The sequence below is a fragment of the Diplotaxodon limnothrissa genome, linkage group LG16, assembly GCF_057381915.1.
Source record: "Diplotaxodon limnothrissa isolate DT_005_m linkage group LG16, D_limnothrissa_male_GT1.1, whole genome shotgun sequence".
NCBI classification, from domain to species: domain Eukaryota; kingdom Metazoa; phylum Chordata; class Actinopteri; order Cichliformes; family Cichlidae; genus Diplotaxodon; species Diplotaxodon limnothrissa.
In genome coordinates, this window is record NC_140611.1 from 15,431,493 (window position 1) to 15,453,353 (window position 21,861).

General features: G+C 41.0%; 2 protein-coding genes across 2 annotated transcripts; one reads left to right on the top strand and one right to left on the bottom strand.

The window, feature by feature from the left end:
- Positions 1-9,300: 9,300 nt before the first annotated feature.
- LOC146615901 (CD209 antigen-like protein A) lies at positions 9,301-12,874 on the top strand. The gene is made up of 4 exons (XM_085374993.1): positions 9,301-9,399; positions 9,984-10,126; positions 12,252-12,355; positions 12,724-12,874. The coding sequence occupies exons 1-4, from the start codon at positions 9,315-9,317 to the stop codon at positions 12,872-12,874; spliced, it is 483 nt and encodes a 160-aa protein (XP_085231119.1). The 5' UTR covers positions 9,301-9,314.
- Positions 12,875-17,639: 4,765 nt separating this feature from the next.
- On the bottom strand, positions 17,640-19,649 carry LOC146615902 (general transcription factor II-I repeat domain-containing protein 2B-like). Its single transcript, XM_085374269.1, has 2 exons — positions 19,561-19,649; positions 17,640-18,768 (listed from the first exon to the last, which is right to left on the bottom strand). Exons 1-2 carry the CDS (start codon positions 19,647-19,649, stop codon positions 17,640-17,642), a joined length of 1,218 nt encoding a protein of 405 aa, XP_085230395.1.
- Positions 19,650-21,861: the final 2,212 nt, after the last annotated feature.

The following is a 21,861-nucleotide window of genomic DNA, read 5'->3' on the forward strand; positions in this document are numbered from 1 at the left end:
TAGTTTAGAGAATATTACTAAAAAATATTCTCAAGGCCTTTAACCTTTTAATTTGTTTAGAAAGGCGTTACTAATAAACCCTTTCAAGGTCCCAGACCTGCACTGAGGTATGTATCCGACACCGGAGAGCAACCCGTCGGCTGCAACCGTGGTCAGACCTCAGTTCACTCTTATCTTTATTCACTTATTCACTTATTTCTTATTCACTTATCTCTTATTCACTTATTTCTTATTCACTTGTCTGATTCTCAACAAGCCTTAAGTAAGCCAGACAATTTTGGTTATGAATTACTAGGAGTTTGGACACTAAGTATTTTTATAATGTTCAATATAGCAGAAATAAAAGGTCTGCTTACCTTGTTTTTGTGTGCACACAGCTTTTGTCCAAACTCCGTTCACTCAGACCACGGCCGAAGTCCTCCCATCCGTTCCAGTTGACCTGGAGCGGATCCTGTTCGTGACGCCAATTGAAGGATACAAAAAAAACACAACAGCAATAGAATAATATTAAACACAAAGTGAACCCGTCTTCCTTCATTAAATAGGTTCTTTTAGATGTTAAGGAGGAATTGACTTAACCAGGCTGGCGGAGAATGAAGACAACCAGACACCTGCGGCAGATGGGGAATCAGTGAACTTTTATTGAGACAGAGACAACCTCTCAACACAGCTCACATCAGGAGATTCCCAAGATTTGCTGTGAGGATGGGTATATATTCTCTAAAACTTACAGGAGGGGGTTGTGAGGAAAGTGCTGCATTAGCAGAAAAACAACTCCATAAAAGGAAATCGGCCTTGGGTGTTCTAGTCTCTTCGCTTGCAGATATCTTGCACCTGCAGGATGAGGCGATCGCTTCTTATCGCTCTCAAGGCCAAAGTCGTGAGCACATTTTTATTACACAGTTGCACAGTAACTTTAAAGCTGAACAATATTTAAAGCTGAATAATGTTTGATCAGATTATATTTTCTTCAATAGCTTTGCCCAGTATTCAATAGAAATTAAGCATTTCTATCAACCTTTCAGTCTTCAACTTAGCACATATCTACACAGGAAACCCTGACACAACTATAATTGTATCTTAGTGTAAAAAAAAATACTTACACTATCATGACACTTACATATAGGTCCTTGGGGGTGGGCACTAGGGCTGGGCCATATCATACCGTTCACGGTAATACCGGTATAATTTTGGGCAACGATAAGAAAATGAAATGGTGCTGGTGCCCACCTCTCAATTTTACCACTGGTGCTAGTGCCCAACTCTCAATTTTACATGTAGACATTGAGGGTTCTCTGTGTCTGGTTGCTTGGGTGTTTACTGGTTCACTCCCGGTGGCTGATTGGCAGGTCCTGGCTCCCCTGGCTTTGTCGGGCCTGTGCTGGGTGTGGGGTCTGTTCTGCCATAGCTGGCTCTAGTAAGCTGTTTGTAACACTATCTTCATCCATCAGCGCGAACTATCGCGTGTCCGCCATGACCTGCCCGAAACCGGAAGTGACGTCATTTGCGGAAATGTAGTTTTTTACCATCAGGGCCTTATGAGCCTATACACATATTATTAAAATTTGGGTTATAATGGGTGTAGCGGACCCCCCCCCCGAATGAAGGATGACACTTTACTGATGACGTTTTGAAGGTTTAATGGCAGTAAACCATCAATCTCACCATAAGAGCTGGGGATGTATACATAGAAACAGCGTGTAAGCAAAATAATCCACACTCTTACAATCGTAAACCTTATAACATGAAGTTCGTTTCAACGTAACATTTAACAAATGTAGCGACTGTCACAAAAACATCTAAACGTGTCCTCATTTATATCATAACCATACCTTGTGCCTCTATCAAGGGGGCTGCTAATGACAAAAGAAATCTCCATAGGCTCCGTTAAGCCATCACATTTCAAAACTCCCGCGACTGCCGCTGAAAACTGCGCCAAAAACAGTTTTACAGGAAATCGTCCCACCAAAGTAAAAGCTTCTACACACGAACAGGAAGTTGGTAGTAGAAAACAGCAATGAGTGCCAAAATAGGGTGCAAGGAAACGCATTCAGGGTTATTTACACTCCCACCAAAATTACGAATAATTGGTTTACATAAGAACCAAAATGAATAATTTTCCCAAACAAAATAACCCATGTAGGAGTTACCTTAGGAACTTTCTAACAACAATACAAGTTTTTGTACTGGACACTCAACAACTGATAGTTTAGTAGAGCGTTGACCTTTATTATTGAGTCTCTTTTCTCCAAGTGAGATCTTTACCCTTCGCACAAGTCCATCTTTTCCACTGACAGTCTCTACAACTCTTGCAAGTCTCCATTCCCCTCTGGGTGCCAGTTCATCCATTTCCAACACAACATCACCTACTTTTAGATTCCTCTTTGGTGAGTGCTACTTTTGCCTTGAAATGATGTTGTGAATGTATTCTCGTCTCCAGCGGCTCCAGAACTGCTCTGCAAGGAACTTGCTGTACAGGTCCTCATTTGAAAAGGCACCAGGTGGGGGCAACGGTGCATTGGATTTCATGTGCAGCAGATGATTGGGCGTGAGCGGTTCTAGGCTGTTGGGGCTGTTCAAGTTATCTATAGTCAGGGGTCTGCTATTGACTATAGCCATGGCTTCGTAGAATAACGTCCGTAATGAAGCATCATTGAGTCTGTCATGAGCCAGTGACAGAGTGGTATTCAGCACACTTCTGACAGTCTTTATCTGACGTTCCCACACTCCCCCTGCATGACTAGCATGGGGTGCGTTCATCACAAAGTCACATTGTTTTTCAGTCAAGTATGTATTTAGTCTCTGAGTGTCTAGCTCATTTAAAGCTGCTTTAAACTCATTCTGAGCACCAACAAAGTTCGTTCCCTGGTCACATTGGATGTGTCGAACTGCACCTCTGATTGAAATGAAACATTTTAATGCATTAATAAATGCATCAGTAGACAAGTCCTCTAAGAACTCAATGTGAATGGCACGAGAACAAAAGCAAGTAAGTAGGAGTCCGTACTGTTTGTGTTGTTTTCTTCCCTCTGTTGTCACAAATGGACCAAAACAGTCCATGCCGCAGTGTGTGAAGGGAGGAGAGGGCTCTAAGCGATGTGGAGGTAGGTCACTCATCCTCTGACCCTCTGGAGCTTTGCGGAGTCTGCGGCAGATCACACATTGTCGGATGAATGAGGCAACTGTTTTACTCATTCCAGGAATCCAGTAGCCACTGGATCTGATTTCATTTATGGTGAATCCCTTTCCTTGGTGTTTTACTTTGTCATGACAGTGAGATATTATGAGTTTGGCTGCACAATGTTCTTTTGGGATCACGATCGGGTGTTTGAAGGTGTCACTCGTTGCATGCTGGAGTCTCCCTCCCAACTTGAGGAGACCATCTGTATCCATGAAAATGTCCAGTTTAAACAGTTTGTTATGATGTGGGAGCTGTTCTCCTTTCTTCAGCTGTTTTATTTCCTGTTCATACGCTTGACTTTGTACATGTCGAATGGTCACAAGTTCAGCATTTTTCTGCTCACTCACTGTAGCTGATGCATTTGACTTGATGTGTCTAGCCCTTCTTATGAGACGTGCTACAGCCTTAATTGCTTTGGACCAGGAGGAGAACTTACTTAGACATTCAGCAAGACTTACAGTGTCTGTGACTTTAGTTAACATTGTCTGTACTTTTCTGACTTCTAGATCTCCTATGGTCAGATCCAGCTCGACAGGTTGTGCTGTGGGCAGTTCATTTTTGTAGTTCTCATTCTTGTTCAACCTTCTCCTTAAGTGTTCCAGTCTGATCTCTGCAAGCCTTTTGTTGTCTGGTAAGTTTGGCCTTTGCTTGAATGGAAGAGGCATGTCACAGTGTCCTTGTTCATTTTTCTTTATCCCTTCCTTAAGTTTTTCCAGAAAAACGAGATCCTCTTGTGAGACCGTTTTGTCACGTGCCTTTGTGTCCTTGAAATCCGATTGAAGAACATTGATCATGTCCATTGGTGTTACAACAGGCATTTCCTTTACCATGACCCTACGGCGCAGACTTGTTTCAGTTTCATTTGACTCTGATGAGCCACCAACAATGCTCCACCCTAGGTCTGTCTGTATGGCAAATGGCTCATTGTCTTTTCCGAGTAGAACCTGTTTTGGAGCTAGAGTTCTGGGACAGTTAAATCCAATGAGTAGTCCAACATCACAACTCAGGAGAGGGGGTATCTGATCAGCGATCTCTGACAGATGGGGGCATTGCCTTGCAGTTTCATTTGTGGGTATGTTGTCATAGTTAAATGGGATGTAGTCCTTTGTGTAGGAGGGTGGAAGGTCAATGTGAACATCTGAATTATAACCTCTCACACGTAACCCTGCTACTCTCTGACTTTTGACTGTCATGTGAACTCCCAGCATCGTGGTTAGTTTTAGCTTAACTGGATGGGATGCTGCTTGTAACTGGTTAGTTATCTCCTCACTGACAAATGTGTTGTCACTTTGTGTGTCTAATAAAGCGTACACAAGCTGCTCTTTAGATGGACTCTGAGTAGTGGAAACCCACACAGGAACAATCATGGAGGTACTACCTGATTGACCCACCTTAGTAACATTCAGAGCTGTGGCTGCCATGGTGTCATTTTCTGTGGTTGAAGCGACGTTTGTAGAGCTCTGAGGCCTTTCATTTGCCATGTGACTCTCATTGTGCAAACAGGTGGGGTGTCGTCCTTTGCAAGTGTCACATTTGTGGCGATGACGACAGTCTCTGGCATTGTGGCCCACCTTTAAGCACCCGTAGCACAGTTTATTTTCCTTCACAAATGTCCGTTTGTGGTCTAGTGACTTCTCTGAGAAGCTTGGGCACTTTGACAACTGATGACTTTCATCTTTGCAGAACATGCAGGCCACCTTTAACCTTGTGTCATTTGACTTAGTTTTTTCTCCTTGTACTGTGGCTTGTGTAGTGAAGACTTGAGTCACAGATCTGTTTGGTTTGGTCTCCCTTATGTACCTTTTCTCCAAGGATGAGCTGCATGAATAGAGTGCATATGAAGAAGTCACAGGATTACATGCAATTTCTGCCTCGAGTGCTACAAACTCTGCAAAATCCTTGAAAGAGGGAAAATCTTTGCCTTTCATGAGAGCAACTGTGACTTGACGGTTCCAACGTGTGGCAAGCCATTCTGGAATCTTATGCAATAACTTTTGGTTTTCCTCACAGTCACTTAGTATCTCTAAGCCCTTTACATGTGGTGTTGCTTGCAGACAGGTTGTGAGAAAATCAGAAAAGGTCCGTAGATCTTCTGCATCTTTTGAGTGGATTTTAGGCCACTTTGACAGTTTGTCTCTGAATGCCTTTTGAACAACAAATGGCTGACCGTAGCGTTGGTCAAGTCTTTTCCATGCATCTTTGTATGCCTCTTCATCACTGCGGTAGAACATGCCCTCAAGACACTTAAGAGCAGGACCAGTGATATACCTTTTTAACAAATGCAGTTTTTCAGCTGGAGATATACCTTTGTGGCCCACCAGTGAGATGAAGGAAGCCTTCCATTCGATGTAGGTGATGGGATCTCCGCTGAACACGATGGGCACAGGCACTGGAATTCTGCTTACTGCTATGCTGCCTTGAATAGCTTTAGCCAGCTGCAATACATCTGTGGGAGGCGATGGAGTGACAATTTGTGATTGCAGTTGTTGTAGAGGATTATCGACAGGGATGGATGCATATTGTTCCACATGCGGGTGATATGAACCTGTAGAGAGCTCTGAGGCTGGTTGTTCAAAGCTTTGGTTGATAACAGACATCCCATTGCTCTGTAACATTAACTGACTGTCCATATCAACTTTAAACTCTTTGTCATAAATCTCTAATTTTGCACGTGCTGCTTGCCTTTCCTTTTCTGCTTGTAAACGCTCTAGTTCAGACCTTTGTGCATCCAATTCCCTCCTGTGTTTCTCTTCCATTTCTCTTATTTTTTGTTTTTGTTTTATTTCCTCTTGTGTGATTTTTATACTGAGCTTCTTTTGCAGCTAATTCTGCAGCAGCATCGATTCTTTTGGCTGCAATGCTTGCTTCAGATTGGTAACTTGACTGTGATGCAGTACCAAATATGGACTTAGCATGTTCATAAGCTAAGAGCTGATGGAGGCGCTGCCTTTCTCTATCTGCATCATACTCATCTAGAGCTGCTAAACGCTCAGATATGATTTTCATAATGTCCTTTGTCACTGATTCACAAGAGTCCATTTTGCGCCTTATGACATGGGATGGTTCATTACGCTCTCTATATTCACTGTATGCTTTTGTCATATCATTTACTGTCCTTTCAATATCATCAGCCATTTCTGCTAACCGTGAATCTGATAAATCATTTTTCAGGTCTTCTCTGTATACTCTGACCTGGCCTTTCCAATGTTCATAAATGGTTAGCAGTTTCTTCTGTCTTTTATTCTGTTCATCCCTTTGATATAAGAGCATTTTCTCCGTGGGCACACTGGGCCGTTCTGATGGCCTTGGGAACGTTTCATTAGCTGTTTCATCAGCTTCGCATGTTAATTCCTTTCGTTGTTCCTTTTCGTTTAACTGACCTCCCTCTATATTTTCCATTTTGAGAGCAATTGCTTGTTACCGGACCGTTGCTGTAGCTTGCTGCTCCGTGCCGTGCCGTTACCGTTCCGATCGCAGGAAGCTCTCTCTCTCGTTGCTCCCGGAAGCAAGCTCTTACTGCTCCCGGAGGCAAGCTCTTACTGCTCCCGGAGGTAAGCTCTTACTGTAGCGAACCCCCCCGAATGAAGGATGACACTTTACTGATGACGTTTTGAAGGTTTAATGGCAGTAAACCATCAATCTCACCGCGGACCCGCGGATCAGAATCAGCGAGCTGTCAGCTTTCAGCCCCGACCGTGTCCGTGCCGTCGGTGAGAAAGGCGACATCTCACTGATTCTGATGCGTTTTGTGTTTACGTCTTTGTGCAGAAGCCGTGTACCTGCTCTCATTTACTGTTTTAAATGTTTGGTGGTTGTCAAAATTTTGTGACGTTTCACCTGAGATTCTGGAATTTTGGGCAAAATACATTTATATTTAAAAAAAAAAATCGATTCAGGATTTTAATGAATCAATATCACTTTATTTAAGCCAGAATCGATTTTAATCGATGAATCGATTATTAAAACCCACCCCTATTATGTACAATCTAGCCCAACTTCAGTAATCCTACAAACGTCACTATTGTGTAGTTTTCTCTCTCATTCATGTTGGAAGTGATAGCAGAGCTGTACATTTTATTTTTTCTCCAGAAATCTCTCAGTCAGAACATGATATATCATGTTAAGGTAACTAGCGAAACCAGCGAGCTAACTATCTACTAACTTCCTGCTAACTTCTAAATTCTGTTTTCATGGATGCCTGGATGTTAAACTTAATTGATACACCTGGTAAAGCAGCAACACTGATCATTTTATTAAAGATTAAAGAATTTACACAGTGTTTGTTTCGGACCTGACGCGGACGGAGTTTTGGACCCAGATTACTATGAGCCGCGAGGCTCCTGACTACGGTAGCCATAACGCTCAGACAATTCATCAAGCGGTACTGCTTCGTAGCTTAGCAAAGTCCTACTAAAACATTTTTTGACAGATTTTTGAGCGCCGTGTACCACATAAAATCAGCTCGAGGTCAGTAAACACAGCCAGAATTCATAGATAAGGCTCACTGCCGATTTTTGAGAAAATTAAAGGATGTTAAGTGCGCCTTATAGTGCGGTAAATACGGTACTGCTGCATGGGCTGGGCTCTAGTTACATCGTAAGGGTTTAAAAACTGAGCTTTAAAATGAATAGCGGTAATGAAAACCGAGAGAGGCCGACAGTGATCACTGACTATTTGTAGGGGCTTTTGGAGATTAAATATAACAAGATACAAAGCATTAAAATATGTTAAAAACACAAAAGCCGGATTTGTCACGTCATCACTTAAAGACCGGTGTTGTGCCAAAAAGAGATTTTCTGCCAAAAATTGATTTCTGGTATTTGCCAAAAACTGATTGCTTGTATTTACACTGCTATAAATAACTTGTTGGTCTATAATATGTGAAACATATGTCACATGTATCCTTCATGAATGATATCACGTCATCTTGAGCAACAAACAACATTCCTGTAACAAGGTAGAAGCCGCAATCAGTTTTTGGCAGTGACTTTTGTGTATCCTTTATTTATGCAGTTAAAAAAAAATTATTGTTGACTTTAAAAAATGTCTCTTTTAAGAGTAATCTGGCCAAGAGTACAGCTTAAATTGCAACAAATGCAAAAATAGTTCTGTAAACATATTTTAAGTGGACAATAGGGAGCTGATTGATTATAATGTAAGTACAATAACACAGTTACAAAGATACTTGAGAAACAGGTAATTTTTTAAAATTTTATATATAACACCTTTGTAATACCTGTTCACCAAAGTATATTTAGCAGCATACGTAACGATATTACACATAAAAAACACACGAAAACATTGGAAATCACTTTTTGCCAGGCAATCACTTTTTGGCACAACACCGGATTGCCAATGTACATGTACAACAAAATTGTGGGTGCGCCACACCAGCTGGGCTGGAATAAAGTATAAATAGTAAGACAACAGGAATAAATAACAAACATATACAATCAAGAGGGATATAGTATACAAAAAAAAAAAAAATAGAAAAGGCACACATTGCAGAACAGGTTGGGGTACGCAGGGGCCCCTAGTGAGAACAGGAAGGCTACACGGAAGGTAACTAACAGTGCCCAAAAAATAATTGGCCATCACAAGTTTCAGTGGTAGCATAGCTGCAAAACCACATATTCAATAGGTTACTTCCTCTGATACTAAAAAAAAAGTATAACTGAAACCTTTGAGGCTTTTTACATTTTACATGTTCTGCACTGCAGAGCTCTCATAAATGATCAACATCCTTTCATGCAATGGAGGAAATTTATGTCAATCTGAAACATGACAACCCAACACATGCAACAAATCGCACAGGTAAGAAAGAAGTGGCAGAAACTGGAAAAAGCAGAGGTGTTTTAACTGTTGCACATTTTATTAGGTTCTCTATTTTGTTTATTTTTCCTTTCTTTTCAGGTCAAAGGAGCTCTAAGAGCAGTTTGTATTTGGTTATTATTCTGTCTCTAAGCCTGCTGAGTGTTTTCCTGTTGGCTGGACTTATTACTCTTGGTTTCCTCTGTGAGTTGTGTTGGTCATTGATATCAGTTCTAATGATCACAAGCTTCTCTTTTTCTTAATGAGTGAGGAGAGAGACCTAAATGCAAATGTTTCTGCAGTGAGTCACAGGCTTTCTTCCATGACTGATGAGAGAGACCTGCTTCAAGCCAATCTCACTGAAAAGACTAAAGAATTGGAGGGACTGCATTTTTTGTTCAACCAAAGTGAGTCATTGTATGAGTTGCTGTGTGTTTTTAAAAAAAACTTACAAACACACATAAACCTTGTTTGTTTGTTTTTTTTAAAAAAGAAAGAAAACAAGAAAAAAGAATCCACAACAAGTAGATCTAGTCTTATATTTTGTTTTGCTTCCCCATTATTTAGATTTAGTTCAGGTGTATTTTCGGTGTTGCTTTTCATATTTTGGCTGCAGTAACATATTGATCTCCCACTTTGCTTTAGACAAGAAGAAAAATTATTTCCGATCAAATATACATAAACGTGTCACTTTAAAGACATTAGTTTGCCTTTATTAGACAGCCTTTTGGTGTGCTTCAGCACTTAAACAGCACTACAAAGAGGCAGGAGAATATGCATCCAAGTATGCAGGCATTATATTTGTGGGAAGTCTCATTTGGCTAATGAAAAAGCACATCAGTGTATCTGGTCCAGCTTTCATCAACAAAGTGATCACACAAACAAACAAAGTACAGTGTGTTAAACAGAGATCAAATAAGCATTGTTATAAAGTTCCTAAAAGATAATTCACTAACTTGCTGAAAAATTACTTGTTGGTAATTTCTTCCAGATAAAAAATGTCCTGCGGGATGGACCAGGTTCAACCATAGCTGCTATCTCCTGTCTGAAAGCTCTGGTTCCTGGGATGCAGCCGTAAAGGACTGCAGAGACAGAGGAACATATCTGGTGGTTATTGACTTCCCTGAAGAACAGGTACAGTTTTTATGTATGTGTGAGTTATTGTTTTGTAAATGAATATTGAAGTTAATATTCCTATTATTTTATGTAGATAGCTTTGCCCAGTATTCAATAGAAATTAAGCATTTCTATCAACCTTTCAGTCTTCAACTTAGCACATATCTACACAGGAAACCCTGACACAACTATAATTGTATCTTAGTGTAAAAAAAAATACTTACACTATCATGACACTTACATATAGGTCCTTGGGGGTGGGCACTAGGGCTGGGCCATATCATACCGTTCACGGTAATACCGGTATAATTTTGGGCAACGATAAGAAAATGAAATGGTGCTGGTGCCCACCTCTCAATTTTACCACTGGTGCTAGTGCCCAACTCTCAATTTTACATGTAGACATTGAGGGTTCTCTGTGTCTGGTTGCTTGGGTGTTTACTGGTTCACTCCCGGTGGCTGATTGGCAGGTCCTGGCTCCCCTGGCTTTGTCGGGCCTGTGCTGGGTGTGGGGTCTGTTCTGCCATAGCTGGCTCTAGTAAGCTGTTTGTAACACTATCTTCATCCATCAGCGCGAACTATCGCATGTCCGCCATGACCTGCCCGAAACCGGAAGTGACGTCATTTGCGGAAATGTAGTTTTTTACCATCAGGGCCTTATGAGCCTATACACATATTATTAAAATTTGGGTTATAATGGGTGTAGCGGACCCCCCCCCCGAATGAAGGATGACACTTTACTGATGACGTTTTGAAGGTTTAATGGCAGTAAACCATCAATCTCACCGTAAGAGCTGGGGATGTATACATAGAAACAGCGTGTAAGCAAAATAATCCACACTCTTACAATCGTAAACCTTATAACATGAAGTTCGTTTCAACGTAACATTTAACAAATGTAGCGACTGTCACAAAAACATCTAAACGTGTCCTCATTTATATCATAACCATACCTTGTGCCTCTATCAAGGGGGCTGCTAATGACAAAAGAAATCTCCATAGGCTCTGTTAAGCCATCACATTTCAAAACTCCCGCGACTGCCGCTGAAAACTGCGCCAAAAACAGTTTTACAGGAAATCGTCCCATCAAACTAAAAGCTTCTACACACGAACAGGAAGTTGGTAGTAGAAAACAGCAATGAGTGCCAAAATAAGGTGCAAGGAAAGGCATTCAGGGTTATTTACAATGGTTGTATTGCTGTATAACAACTTGAAATGCTCCCAACAATGGCACTACATGTAAAAATATAATATAAGCTCTGGCCCACTTGGTTCTATGGTAGGTCTTAAAGGGTTAAACCCAGCATTTTGTGATTAATATTGGTGTCATCTTATGTTTCGGGTTAATTCTTGTTTTCTTAGTTCCTAGGATTTTGGTTTTTGTGTTTAGTGTTCTGTTATTCGTACCTGTGTCCTCCCCCGGTGTTCTGTTCGTATCTCTGAGTTTGTGTTTGTAAAACAGTCTATGAATTTCCTGTTTTACTTTGAAGGTAAAACAGGAAATCTCGTTATGCCCATTAGTTTTAGCTGTGTCCACCCTGCGTGTCATTTCCTCATTACCTGATGTGTATTTATAGTGTGTTTGCCTCGGCTCGACGTCGCTCCGTCTGTGTTATTCTGTGTATCTCTGCCCTACATTCTCCGTGCTGTTTTCCTGTATTTTGCATGATTTCAGGTTTGTTCACTAGTTTTAGTTTTTTAGTTTTATCCTCACTTCAGTTCATTATCGTTCACCGTAAATAAACTCACTCGCATCACCGCCGTTGTCTGCAACTTGGGTCCTCCTTCACTACATCACACGACTGCTGCCCCAGCCGTGACAATTACATTTTATTTATATAGCACCAAATCACAACAACAGTTGCCTCAAAGCGCTTTATATTGTACTACAATAATACAGATGAAACAGAGATAACCCCAACAGTTATAACTAATATTTTCTTAATATATGAGCTTTTAAGAAAATTGATATTTAGAGCTGAGGAAGAATGTTGCAAGAAACATGTAGCGAGAAAACTCAAAGTTTTAATTATTGCTGGTTTGGCATTTTTAAAAGAGATGCCTGATAAAATTGGAATAAACTACATAGGCTAAAATTGTGGTTCAAGACTAAAATAGCATGTTTTTTCTTCATGTTAAACAGAACTTCCTCTCTACAATCACCATAGAAGAAGCTTGGATTGGTTTGAATGACAAAGAACAGGAGGGAACATGGAAATGGGTAGATGGAACTCCACTAAGTTTGACGTAAGTCTTCACTTTGGTTAAGTTATTACTTTCAGTAAATTTAATCTATTTGATAACCTACACATCAATGCCTCATTGGTGAGTCAACATATTAGTGGGTTGAGCCAAACTACAAGGCCAAATGCTTAAAGCTAAATGATGACTTGTTTTGGCAACCTTAGTCAAAACAAGATATTATATCACACCTGATGTCCTGCTGGGTTTGTCTGCCTGTATACTTTGTAAAGACCTGTTTAACAAATGCTATGTCCTTAAAAGAAAATGGTTGTCATATGAAATTTTCCTATGAAACCCTCCATACCCACACCAAACATCTGAATTTAAACTTGATAAAAAATAAGCTGATGTTATTGTTACTGGTTTGGTAGGTACTGGGCAGAAGCTCAACCTGATGATAGTGGTGGAAAAGAAGACTGTGTACATGTCAGAAAAGATGAGAAGTCCTGGAATGATCTTTCCTGTTCAACTTCTCTGAAGTGGATATGTGAAAAAACACCAAACCACTGTACAGTTTCTTAAAGATCATCTATTCATAAATGTTTTTGTGTTTAAGCTTTGATTATAAATCTATATTTTAATTTCGGTTAGTTGTATTCTGTAATGATGAGTTGTAGCTGTATGTATTTTGTTGTAGCTGATGTGCATTTTTCCTTTCAGTGGAGACTGTCAGAGGAATATCATTATACAAAACAAGCAGAGCTAAATATAGGTGGTTATGTTTTCTGTTTATTTTTGTATTTTTATTCCAGCTTTGCAGTTCTGAGTTTTGTATTTAGAAGAAATCCTGTTTTGATTTCATTGTTATGTCAATAAATTGTTTTATTTTGACACTATTATTGAGTCTTTAAAAAATTTATTTTACTTTATTCTTTCAGTTGTGTCACATTTGTTTCAAATATTGATTTTTATTAGGTAGTTTGAGAGGTAGCTTTATTTCCTGCAGTTTTTCTCTGTTCCTTTCTCCATTTGATTTCTGTGTTATTGAGTGTTTATATTCATGCCTGTGTTACTTCTCGTTTGCATGTTTCCTCTTTTCCATTTGCGTCCGGTATTAGTTTTACTTCTTGATTCTGTTTTCACCTGTTTTTGCGGCTGTTCTCATCTGTGTTACTTTCACCAGTGTCTTGTTTCCCTCCTGTTTGTCACTCCCCAGATCAGCCATCAGTGCATACATAGTTCTGGCAGTCTTGGTTGAATATTCCAAAAAGTTAACTCGTGCCTCCTTTTTAAAAAATTATTGTTCCTTGACATTAGTGGAAACTGTTATGTGGTCAAGGAAAGATGCAAAGGAGTATGTGTCACATATAGATATCTTATATCTGGCCCTTCCATTGATCTATCTACTATCTACTGTTTGTAGTTAAAATATGTGGTGGTATGTATAGTAGAGTGATGAAACCAAATTTAATTCAGGGGAGAGCTACAACAGTGAATGTCTACAGCTATCTGTAAAACATGGTGGAGGCTTTGTCATGAATTGGGGCTACATTTCAGCCAGTGGTGTTGAGGAATTTGTCAACACTGAGGGAAGTGTGAACATGGTAAAGTACCGTCAGATTTCTGTCCACCAGGTAATGCCATTTGGAAAGCATTTGACTGGCAACAAGTTGTTTTTTTGACAGTGACCCCAAACACACTGTTATTGTAGTAACAGCATGCCATATCAGTCACGATTAGCCTCAGAGCACAATACAGTGTGGGATCATCGTTACAGGCAATAGGAAAATCCTTCAAGTAATCTAAACTATTCCTGAAGACTACTTAAATAAATTACATGAAAGTTTAAGAGAGTTTAGGCTGTTTAAAGAGCAGTCATTGCCATACCAAATGTTACTTTTCAACATCATTATAATCAGTCAGATTCTAGTTTTGCTTTACATGGTGTATTACTATGTATGTTTGGACTTGTTTCAGTAAATTAACAGATTTTCCATTTTCCTTTCAAAATATAAAGAAATGTGAGGTCACCCAAGATTTTTGCACAATACTATATGTATGTGTTTATAGTTTAGAATACTTTGATAATGAATCATTTTTTAAAATTTCTGAAAATATTTTAGCATTATCTTGCATCACTTCCTGGAACCTTAATGTCATTTCACACACGCATTAGACCAACACAGCGCACTTCTTAAGTTGAAAGACAAAAAAAGAATCCGCAGCAAACCTTTGCTCTTGTAAGGTCTTTACTTTACAATATAAAGTGCCTTCAGGAGATTGTTACTGTGATTTGGCAGTGTATAATTAGAACTGAATTAATCTGATGTTTAGCTCTTACAAAGTTTGAAAAACCACTGGTATAACCAGTATAATAAAATTGATTTAATTAATGGATTTTCTTCCATTTTCTTTTGTTTGTGTGTAAGAATTACAATGAAAAACTGCCAAATGGCAACAGCAATAGACCGCCTGCTCCAAAATGCATGTCTCTCTATTGGAAACAATTAATTGTCATGAATCAAGAAGCAATATATAACTTTCATTTTTGGCATAATATTTAGATATTAAAAAATTTTACTGCAAAAATATTTTTCTGCAAAATATGCTAAAAATACCATAACATCACAACCTAGTAATTACTGCAAAATCGTGGTTTTTGTCTAAATAATCTATTTTGCTCATTTGTACCATCATACCTTAATTTTTACAAGATAGCACACATACTGTTTAATAATTTCAATTTCAAGGTAAACCATATCTGGTTTACCACTGCGCAAAGTGAGGAAGTAAAAGTTTATTTATATAGCACTTTTCACAGACAGATGTCACAAAGTGCTTAACAAGAGAGGCAACAAAAAAACAATACAATCATAAATACATCATAAAATCCCTGGTCTAATTAAAAGCTTTTTGAAATAAAATTGTCTTTAGCTGCTTTTTGAAGGTCTCTACCGAGTCCAGGTGCTGTAGAAATAGAGGAAGTGCATTCCACAGTCTGGGTGCAACAGCTTGGAAAGATCGGTCCCCTCGAGTTCTAAAATGAGTGTGGGGGACAGCTAAAAGATTTTGATTTGATGACTTCAGGCTACGAGAAGGGGTATGTATACAAGTCAGATAAGCAATATAGGGAGTAGCCTGCCCCTGTAGTGCTCTAAAAGTTAAAACTAGAATTTTAAAATGGAACCTAAATCTGATTGGTAGCCAGTGTAGCGACTTTAAAACGGGACTTAAATATGAGCTCCTTTCTTTGAGCGAGTCAGTCTCGCTGCAGAGTTTTGAACAACCAGTAGACGAGCTAGCCTTTTCTTGTTTAGACAGAAACAGACTATTACAATAGTGGAGTCGTGTATTTTTTGGCTCTTTTGCCATCAGAATTATTGTCTAAAGGCAAAGAAAGATGCCCAACGGATTTACTTTACCAAATTGACCATCCCAGCCTTGCCATAATGGTCCATTTGATTCACCTTTTATTGTTTATTTTATTTTCACTTGCTGAATACGGGACAGACTTGACTGGGGGAAAGAAGGGGAGAAAGAAAGAGGGAAAGAGAAACAGCTGAGAAGAGGGACGGGGGAGAAGGGCAAAAGACAAAACCCAACAGAATGAGCAGAAAAAAAAAATGAAAAAAATGCATCTATTGATCACCTGGGTCACCTGCTGAGAAAGAAAAAAGAAAACAAGCAGAAGAGAACAAGAGTAATAGAATAAACAGCATCACAATGATATATGGGAATATGACAGTAAATACTAAATATTAAACATTGTGCAGCACATAAGATCAACAGAACACAGTGTGCTTTGAGGTAGGATCCAAAAAGGGTGTAGTTTGTATGTGTGAGCACCCGTGTGTACACCTGTGAGCATGGACGCGCTTGTTTTTTTAAAAGGTTCCTTCATGTAATAATCTGCTAGAGGGTGTGGGGGGGGCCACAGCCCCGTCCTCCAGGGCATGAAGCAGGTATGGAGGAGATCAAAACTCCAGACATCCAGAGGCCCCCAGAACACAAGAGACCAAGGAAGACCAACAGAGGGGCAGCTGCGCCACTGTCCCAGAAAGAGCTGAGGAGAGTCCCAGATGAGGGCTCACTCAGCAGCCGCGGAGCAGAAGCCAGGGGGAGTTGCAGTGACGCGCCCGTGAGCTCCGCCGGCAGCCAGCCGTGCCTGAGTGACCGAGCCCCAGGCCGAGAGGCCGGGGGCACCCCACCTCCGAAGTGGCCCGAGCGAGCCCCAGGCTCCAGGCCCCGATAAGAGGCCGCCAAGTGAGCCGGTGTGTACCTGGACGCCCATCCCCAGACACAAAGAACCACCAACGCACCGATGTCTGAGGGAGTCCGCCACTGGCAGGGGAAGTGGTGGTAGGGGGAGATAGGCCTCCAAACCTTGGAGGGAGTGGAGTCTTGTAGAGACAAAAACATGGATTATCACCTCAAGTTCAGTTGTTGACACCATAGATCTAAGTTTTGAGATGTTCCTCGAATGAAAAAAGCAGGTTCTTACTATCTGATTTAAGTTTCACTCCAGAGAAAAAGCTTCATCAAAAATAACACCTAGATTTGTGAGGTTACACTTCTGTGAGGAACCTAAATCACCCAGTCGCTGTTTAATATTGGACATTGCACTGTGTGGTGGCAGATTTCTTTTCTGATGTATTAATCACATATTTTAATCATATCACTTTAGTAATAGTAATACCACTTTCTCAACTTAGTATACCAAGATCACTCCTGAGACTAGTTGTATGCATGCATGTAGAATCTTATCACAAGTGGGCCTCTGCTATTTTCACTGTTAAATGAACAAATGGAATGAAAACCATAAAATAACAAAAGCTCCTTCTGATGCGAAAAAGGATGTGGTGCTACCTGTGTTATTTTAATTCTTTTATTCATAAAGTAATCTAATTTACTTGTTATAGCGGACGCCCTGGACCACTATCTCTGAAACGTGATTCGGTACTGTTCCCTGGTAATAACGTCCGGTCAGAGATGGGGAATGATGTCAGAGTGGAAGAACTTTATTTGCCACGAGCCCATATCAAACACACTCTCGCTGGCAAGTAAGGATGTGGTTCTGTAATTAATACAAATAAGAAATAACATAAACATCTCTCTTGCTTGTTTAGCATTTCTCATACTTCAGTATTACAGAGAACACCATACCAGATTACAAAAGGACAGATCCAGACACCAGAAACAGAGCTTAGAGCAGGGGTGGGCAAACTTTTTGGCTCAGGGGCCACACTGAATTTTAAAATTTACAAAACGGGCCAGGACAGCACCAGATGCATACATATCAAAGAAAAACATTAAGAAGGCATTATAGTGTTAATACTTACATTCACTTTTAGTGGGAACAGTGTTGTTGATCACCCTTTTTTGTCAGTGCGTCGAAATCTGGTGTTAGATTTGTTGTGGCAATTCTCAGAACAGATCTGAGGTGTTCATCACTCAACTGGGATCTGTGGGATGCTTTGTTGTTGTTCATCACACTGAAAGTCTGTTCACATACATACGTAGAGCCAAACAACACCAGCATCCTCTGTGACATCTTCTGGATCTTTGGAAATTTGGCTGCGTTTAATGATGCATAAAACTTATCCAGTTTAAGAGAGTTGAACTTCTCCTTTAAGACAGTGTCACATTGCAGATCAATCAGTTCCAACTGCAACTCCTGTGGCGCTGTTTCAGGGTCTTGTGTGAATGGACATGACAACAGGTGAAGTGGCTTTTCAATTTTCCCAAAATCAGAGAACCGACAGCAGAATTCCTCATGGAGGTCATCCAGTGATTTCCTGTATTTTTTCACATGTTGAGGTGCCTCTTTCAGCATAGCCAGTGTGGGAAAATGAGCGAACGACTTATGTGACATTTGTTTTGAGAATAAAACCAGCTTGGTTTTAAAGGCCCTGATGTTTGTGTACATTTCATGTACAAACTGGTCTTTCCCTTGCAGCTTCACGTTCAGCTCATTCATGTGTGCCAGTATGTCCACAGCAAAAGCTAAATCACAAAGCCAATCTGTGTCACTCAGCTCAGGAAAAACACCATCTTTCTTAAGTAGCTCCAAAAATGAGACAATCTCCTTTCTGAGCTCCCACACTCGTTGACATGCTTTCCCCAAACTTAACCAGCGGACATTGGAGTGGTAAAGCAAGTCCTGGTGATCAGCGTCAATTTCTTCAAGAAACTTAATAAACTGACGATGCTGAAGTCCCCTTGCTCTAATAAAGTTAATGCATTTTACAACTGGCTTCACTATGTGATCAAGGTGCAATACAGATTTGCACAGTGCTTCCTGGTGGATTATGCAGTGTAAAAAAATTACCTCCTGCACAGGGTTGTCCTCTTTTACCCTGTCCTGGATTCTTTTGAGCAACCTGACTTTTTTTCCAGTCAGATTTGGCGATCCATCTGTGGTGACGTTGGCGAGTGTACTCCAAGGTAGGTTGTGCCTCTTGGTGGCCTCCGACACGCTGTGAAAGAAGTCCTCTTACCTCGTTTTCCCCATTAGGGATTCCATGGCCAAAAACTCCTCCGTTATCTCAAAATTACCATTAATCCCTCTGATAAAAATTAAAAGCTGAGCAGTGTCTTTTATGTCATTACTTTCATCCAGTGCCGAGGAATATAATGTAAATGACTCCGCTTTTTTGTTTAGCTTGCTAGTTAAGTTTTTGTCAATTAGCTCAACACAGCAAGTCACTGTCCTGCGTGATAAGCTAATTTTTTCAAATTTGTTCTTGCTCTCAGGACACAAGACACCTGCTGTCTCTACCATGCACTCTTTGAGAAACTCCCCGTCAGAGAATGGCTTGCTGGCCTTTGCTAATTTGAATGCCAGTAAATAACTTGCTTTTGTGCTTGATTCTTGGATGGTAGTTTGTCGGATAAAGGTGTTTTGCTGAGCCTGCAAACTAGCTGCTAATCTCTGAGTGGTAGTCATTCGTTCTTGCGTCGACAGGTTGTTAGCATAATTTGCATGCTTAGTGGAAAAGTGATGGCTGATGTTGTATTCCTTAAAAACCGCAACTGTTTCTTGGCAAATAAGACATACAGCCTTTGACCGAACTTCTGTGAAAAAGTATTTAGTTGTCCATTCCTTGTTAAACACTCGGCACTCACTGTCAACTTTTCTTTACTTTGGCCCCACTCATTGTTGCAGAAAGGTTCAGAGCAGAACAACAGAGAGTAGCCCGGGCTTGTACAGTTTTCACAGCACAAATGCGTATGTGGCAGGGCATGGCTTGTGCCAAGCTTGAGCTCGCCAGACCGGCTTCACCCCCACCAGAGGCTGGTGCACATCTACCCAGCCGCCTGTGAGCTGGGGCTCACGACCGTGCCAGCCGTGGCACATCTACCTGCCACGCAGCCAACCTCCAGACAAGCTTCACCGGCGCCGCTGAATTCGGGGACGGCCAAATGAGCTCATATCTCCCCGTCGCTTGACCAGGGCCCGGTGGCCGGCAACAGTCCGGGCTGATTCCTTCTCCTCTCCCGCTCGCGGGGGGAGGGGGGGATGGAGTAGATTCTGCCAGATGGCTCCCAGCCTCAGTCGGGCGATAGGGGTATGTGGTGGGGCTTGGAAGCTGCAGCTCTGTGTGTCCAAATAAATAGATGCTTAAAAGCATGAATGTGTCATCGGGTCTGCCATGGTCACAGAGTACATAATTAGAGTAACTTCACACTGCGTGCCCTGCCCCTCGACTTCATGGCTCGAGACATGGATGAGACACACCAATCGGAATAAAAAGCCCAACGGGCCGTAGTTTGCCCACCCCTGTCTTAGAGTAATAACAAACAGGATGGCATAAAGAATCATAATCAGTTTAGGCCAATTCCCTCATTTGAGGCAACACCACCCTCTAGTTGACACAATTGCTCACTCAAACGCCGCCATGTGTACGCAGGCTTTATAAACAAGAACAGACTCGTATGCTAACTTAGTAACTCCATCAGGTAAAATCTTTGGGAACATTAACTCTCCACAATAACTGAAACAACTTAGAAATGAGGAATATCCTGTGGAGCCAGGCTACTACTTACCTATTCCTACAGCATAGCTGCTAACTCAAGGCAATAGTAATAGGTGTCTACATTGGTACATTAACAGTAACAGAAATAAAATACGTTCCCAACGTGACTTACTGGTTCTATGAACGCACACCTGCCTGCCTTAGTCCGATTCAACTCAAGTCCATAACTTGCCTGCAGCAGCGTTAGTCTCCGACTATACTTTTAATTGCCACTGCAAGGAGGGAACGGGTGAGCACACTGATTGGCTGTTGGCCCCTGGGGGAATCATGCTCCTCCCATGTAGGTAACACATGCCCTGGCTGGAGGACTTTTTACTTTACTTTTTCTCTTTTTTAAAAGTAACACGTTTTCACTGAAACACATCTTTCTCCACAGGTGTATGACAGACCTCTGCAGTCATTAAAAAAATGGTTTTCTGGTGTCTGTATTTCTGCCTGTGACACGTATATATTTTCCCTTTTCTCCTTAGTCTCAGATTCCTCATCTGTGTGTCAGCCAGTGTCTCAGTGCTTTCTTGTGGCTTTTTAAAAAAATTCTGGCCTGCTAACTCTCTCAGTCAGATTTGGATTACAGTACTTAGCGTTAACTTTAGTTTTGATAACCCCAGTTGGGTCGACTAAACGAAAGCGAATGAACATCCTTTGTTTTGTAGGATTTCCACTTTGTTGACGTTTTTAAGCTCCAGGACAGTCACAATAGTCCTGTGACGGGGTGTGGTTGGCAGCTCAGCTGCAGGGGAGGGGTGGAGTAGCAGGTTCAGGGCATGGTGTTGGAGAGGCTGGTTTGGCACAGCTGCGGAACATCTTCTAATCATACTGATGGGTCTGTCTGTCACAGACTTCTATTCTTCTACAACAGCAAAAGCATTAAACACCAAGCAGAGCTCTTTGATCTCGTGCACAAGGGATAGAACTATGATGATCGCCATTCCTTCGCTTGACCCCAGTCGCTCTCGTCTGCTCCCTCGTAACACTGCTCTTTATTGCGGTTACATGACTATGCATAAGTTCATTAACATATGACGTCTTACATAGGCATACATGTATACAAAGAATACCTTGTCTGTGTGTCGTGAAGGTATGTGTGTGTGTGTAGTGGGTCAAGATGTGACCCTGTGAAGACTCCCTAAAGCTGGTGCCAGGAGTCCAGCGGTCCATCTAAACAAAGGGCTCTTATACTTAGACATATACAGAGTAGGTGTCCTCCCATAGTATAAATCGGTAAAAGAAGGTATGACCTCATGACTCCAAGATGTGTGTGTGCATGCCAGAACACTCTGGAAGGCACACAGTCTTTACAGACTGCTAAGGATCAGACATCCTATCAATATGCAATTGATTATAAAACTCTAAGCATATATGAGTAAATATTTCTAAGTATAAATGTATAAACCTTACACATACCTTCCCTATTTCAGTAGCGGCCGCGGTCGGAGAGGGGAGACTGCTACCGAAGGAACACAGAAGCCAGGGCAGCAAGCACTGGAAATTACCATAACAAAGAGTGTGTGTGTGTGAAAAATAAAAATAAAA

What these genes read in the sequence shown, in the direction of transcription:
- LOC146615901 (XM_085374993.1), top strand. Translation starts at nt 9,315, where the DNA reads ATGACTGATGAGAGAGACCTGCTTCAAGCCAATCTCACTGAAAAGACT. An exon ending in TTGACTTCCCTGAAGAACAG is followed by an intron (nt 10,127 to 12,251) that starts GTACAGTTTTTA and finishes CATGTTAAACAG; the next exon opens with AACTTCCTCTCTACAATCAC. An exon ending in GGAACTCCACTAAGTTTGAC is followed by an intron (nt 12,356 to 12,723) that starts GTAAGTCTTCAC and finishes CTGGTTTGGTAG; the next exon opens with GTACTGGGCAGAAGCTCAAC.
- LOC146615902 (XM_085374269.1), bottom strand. Translation starts at nt 19,649, where the DNA reads ATGTGCCACGGCTGGCACGGTCGTGAGCCCCAGCTCACAGGCGGCTGG. An exon ending in GTGGGGGTGAAGCCGGTCTG is followed by an intron (nt 18,769 to 19,560) that starts GCGAGCTCAAGC and finishes CTTCTTTCACAG; the next exon opens with CGTGTCGGAGGCCACCAAGA.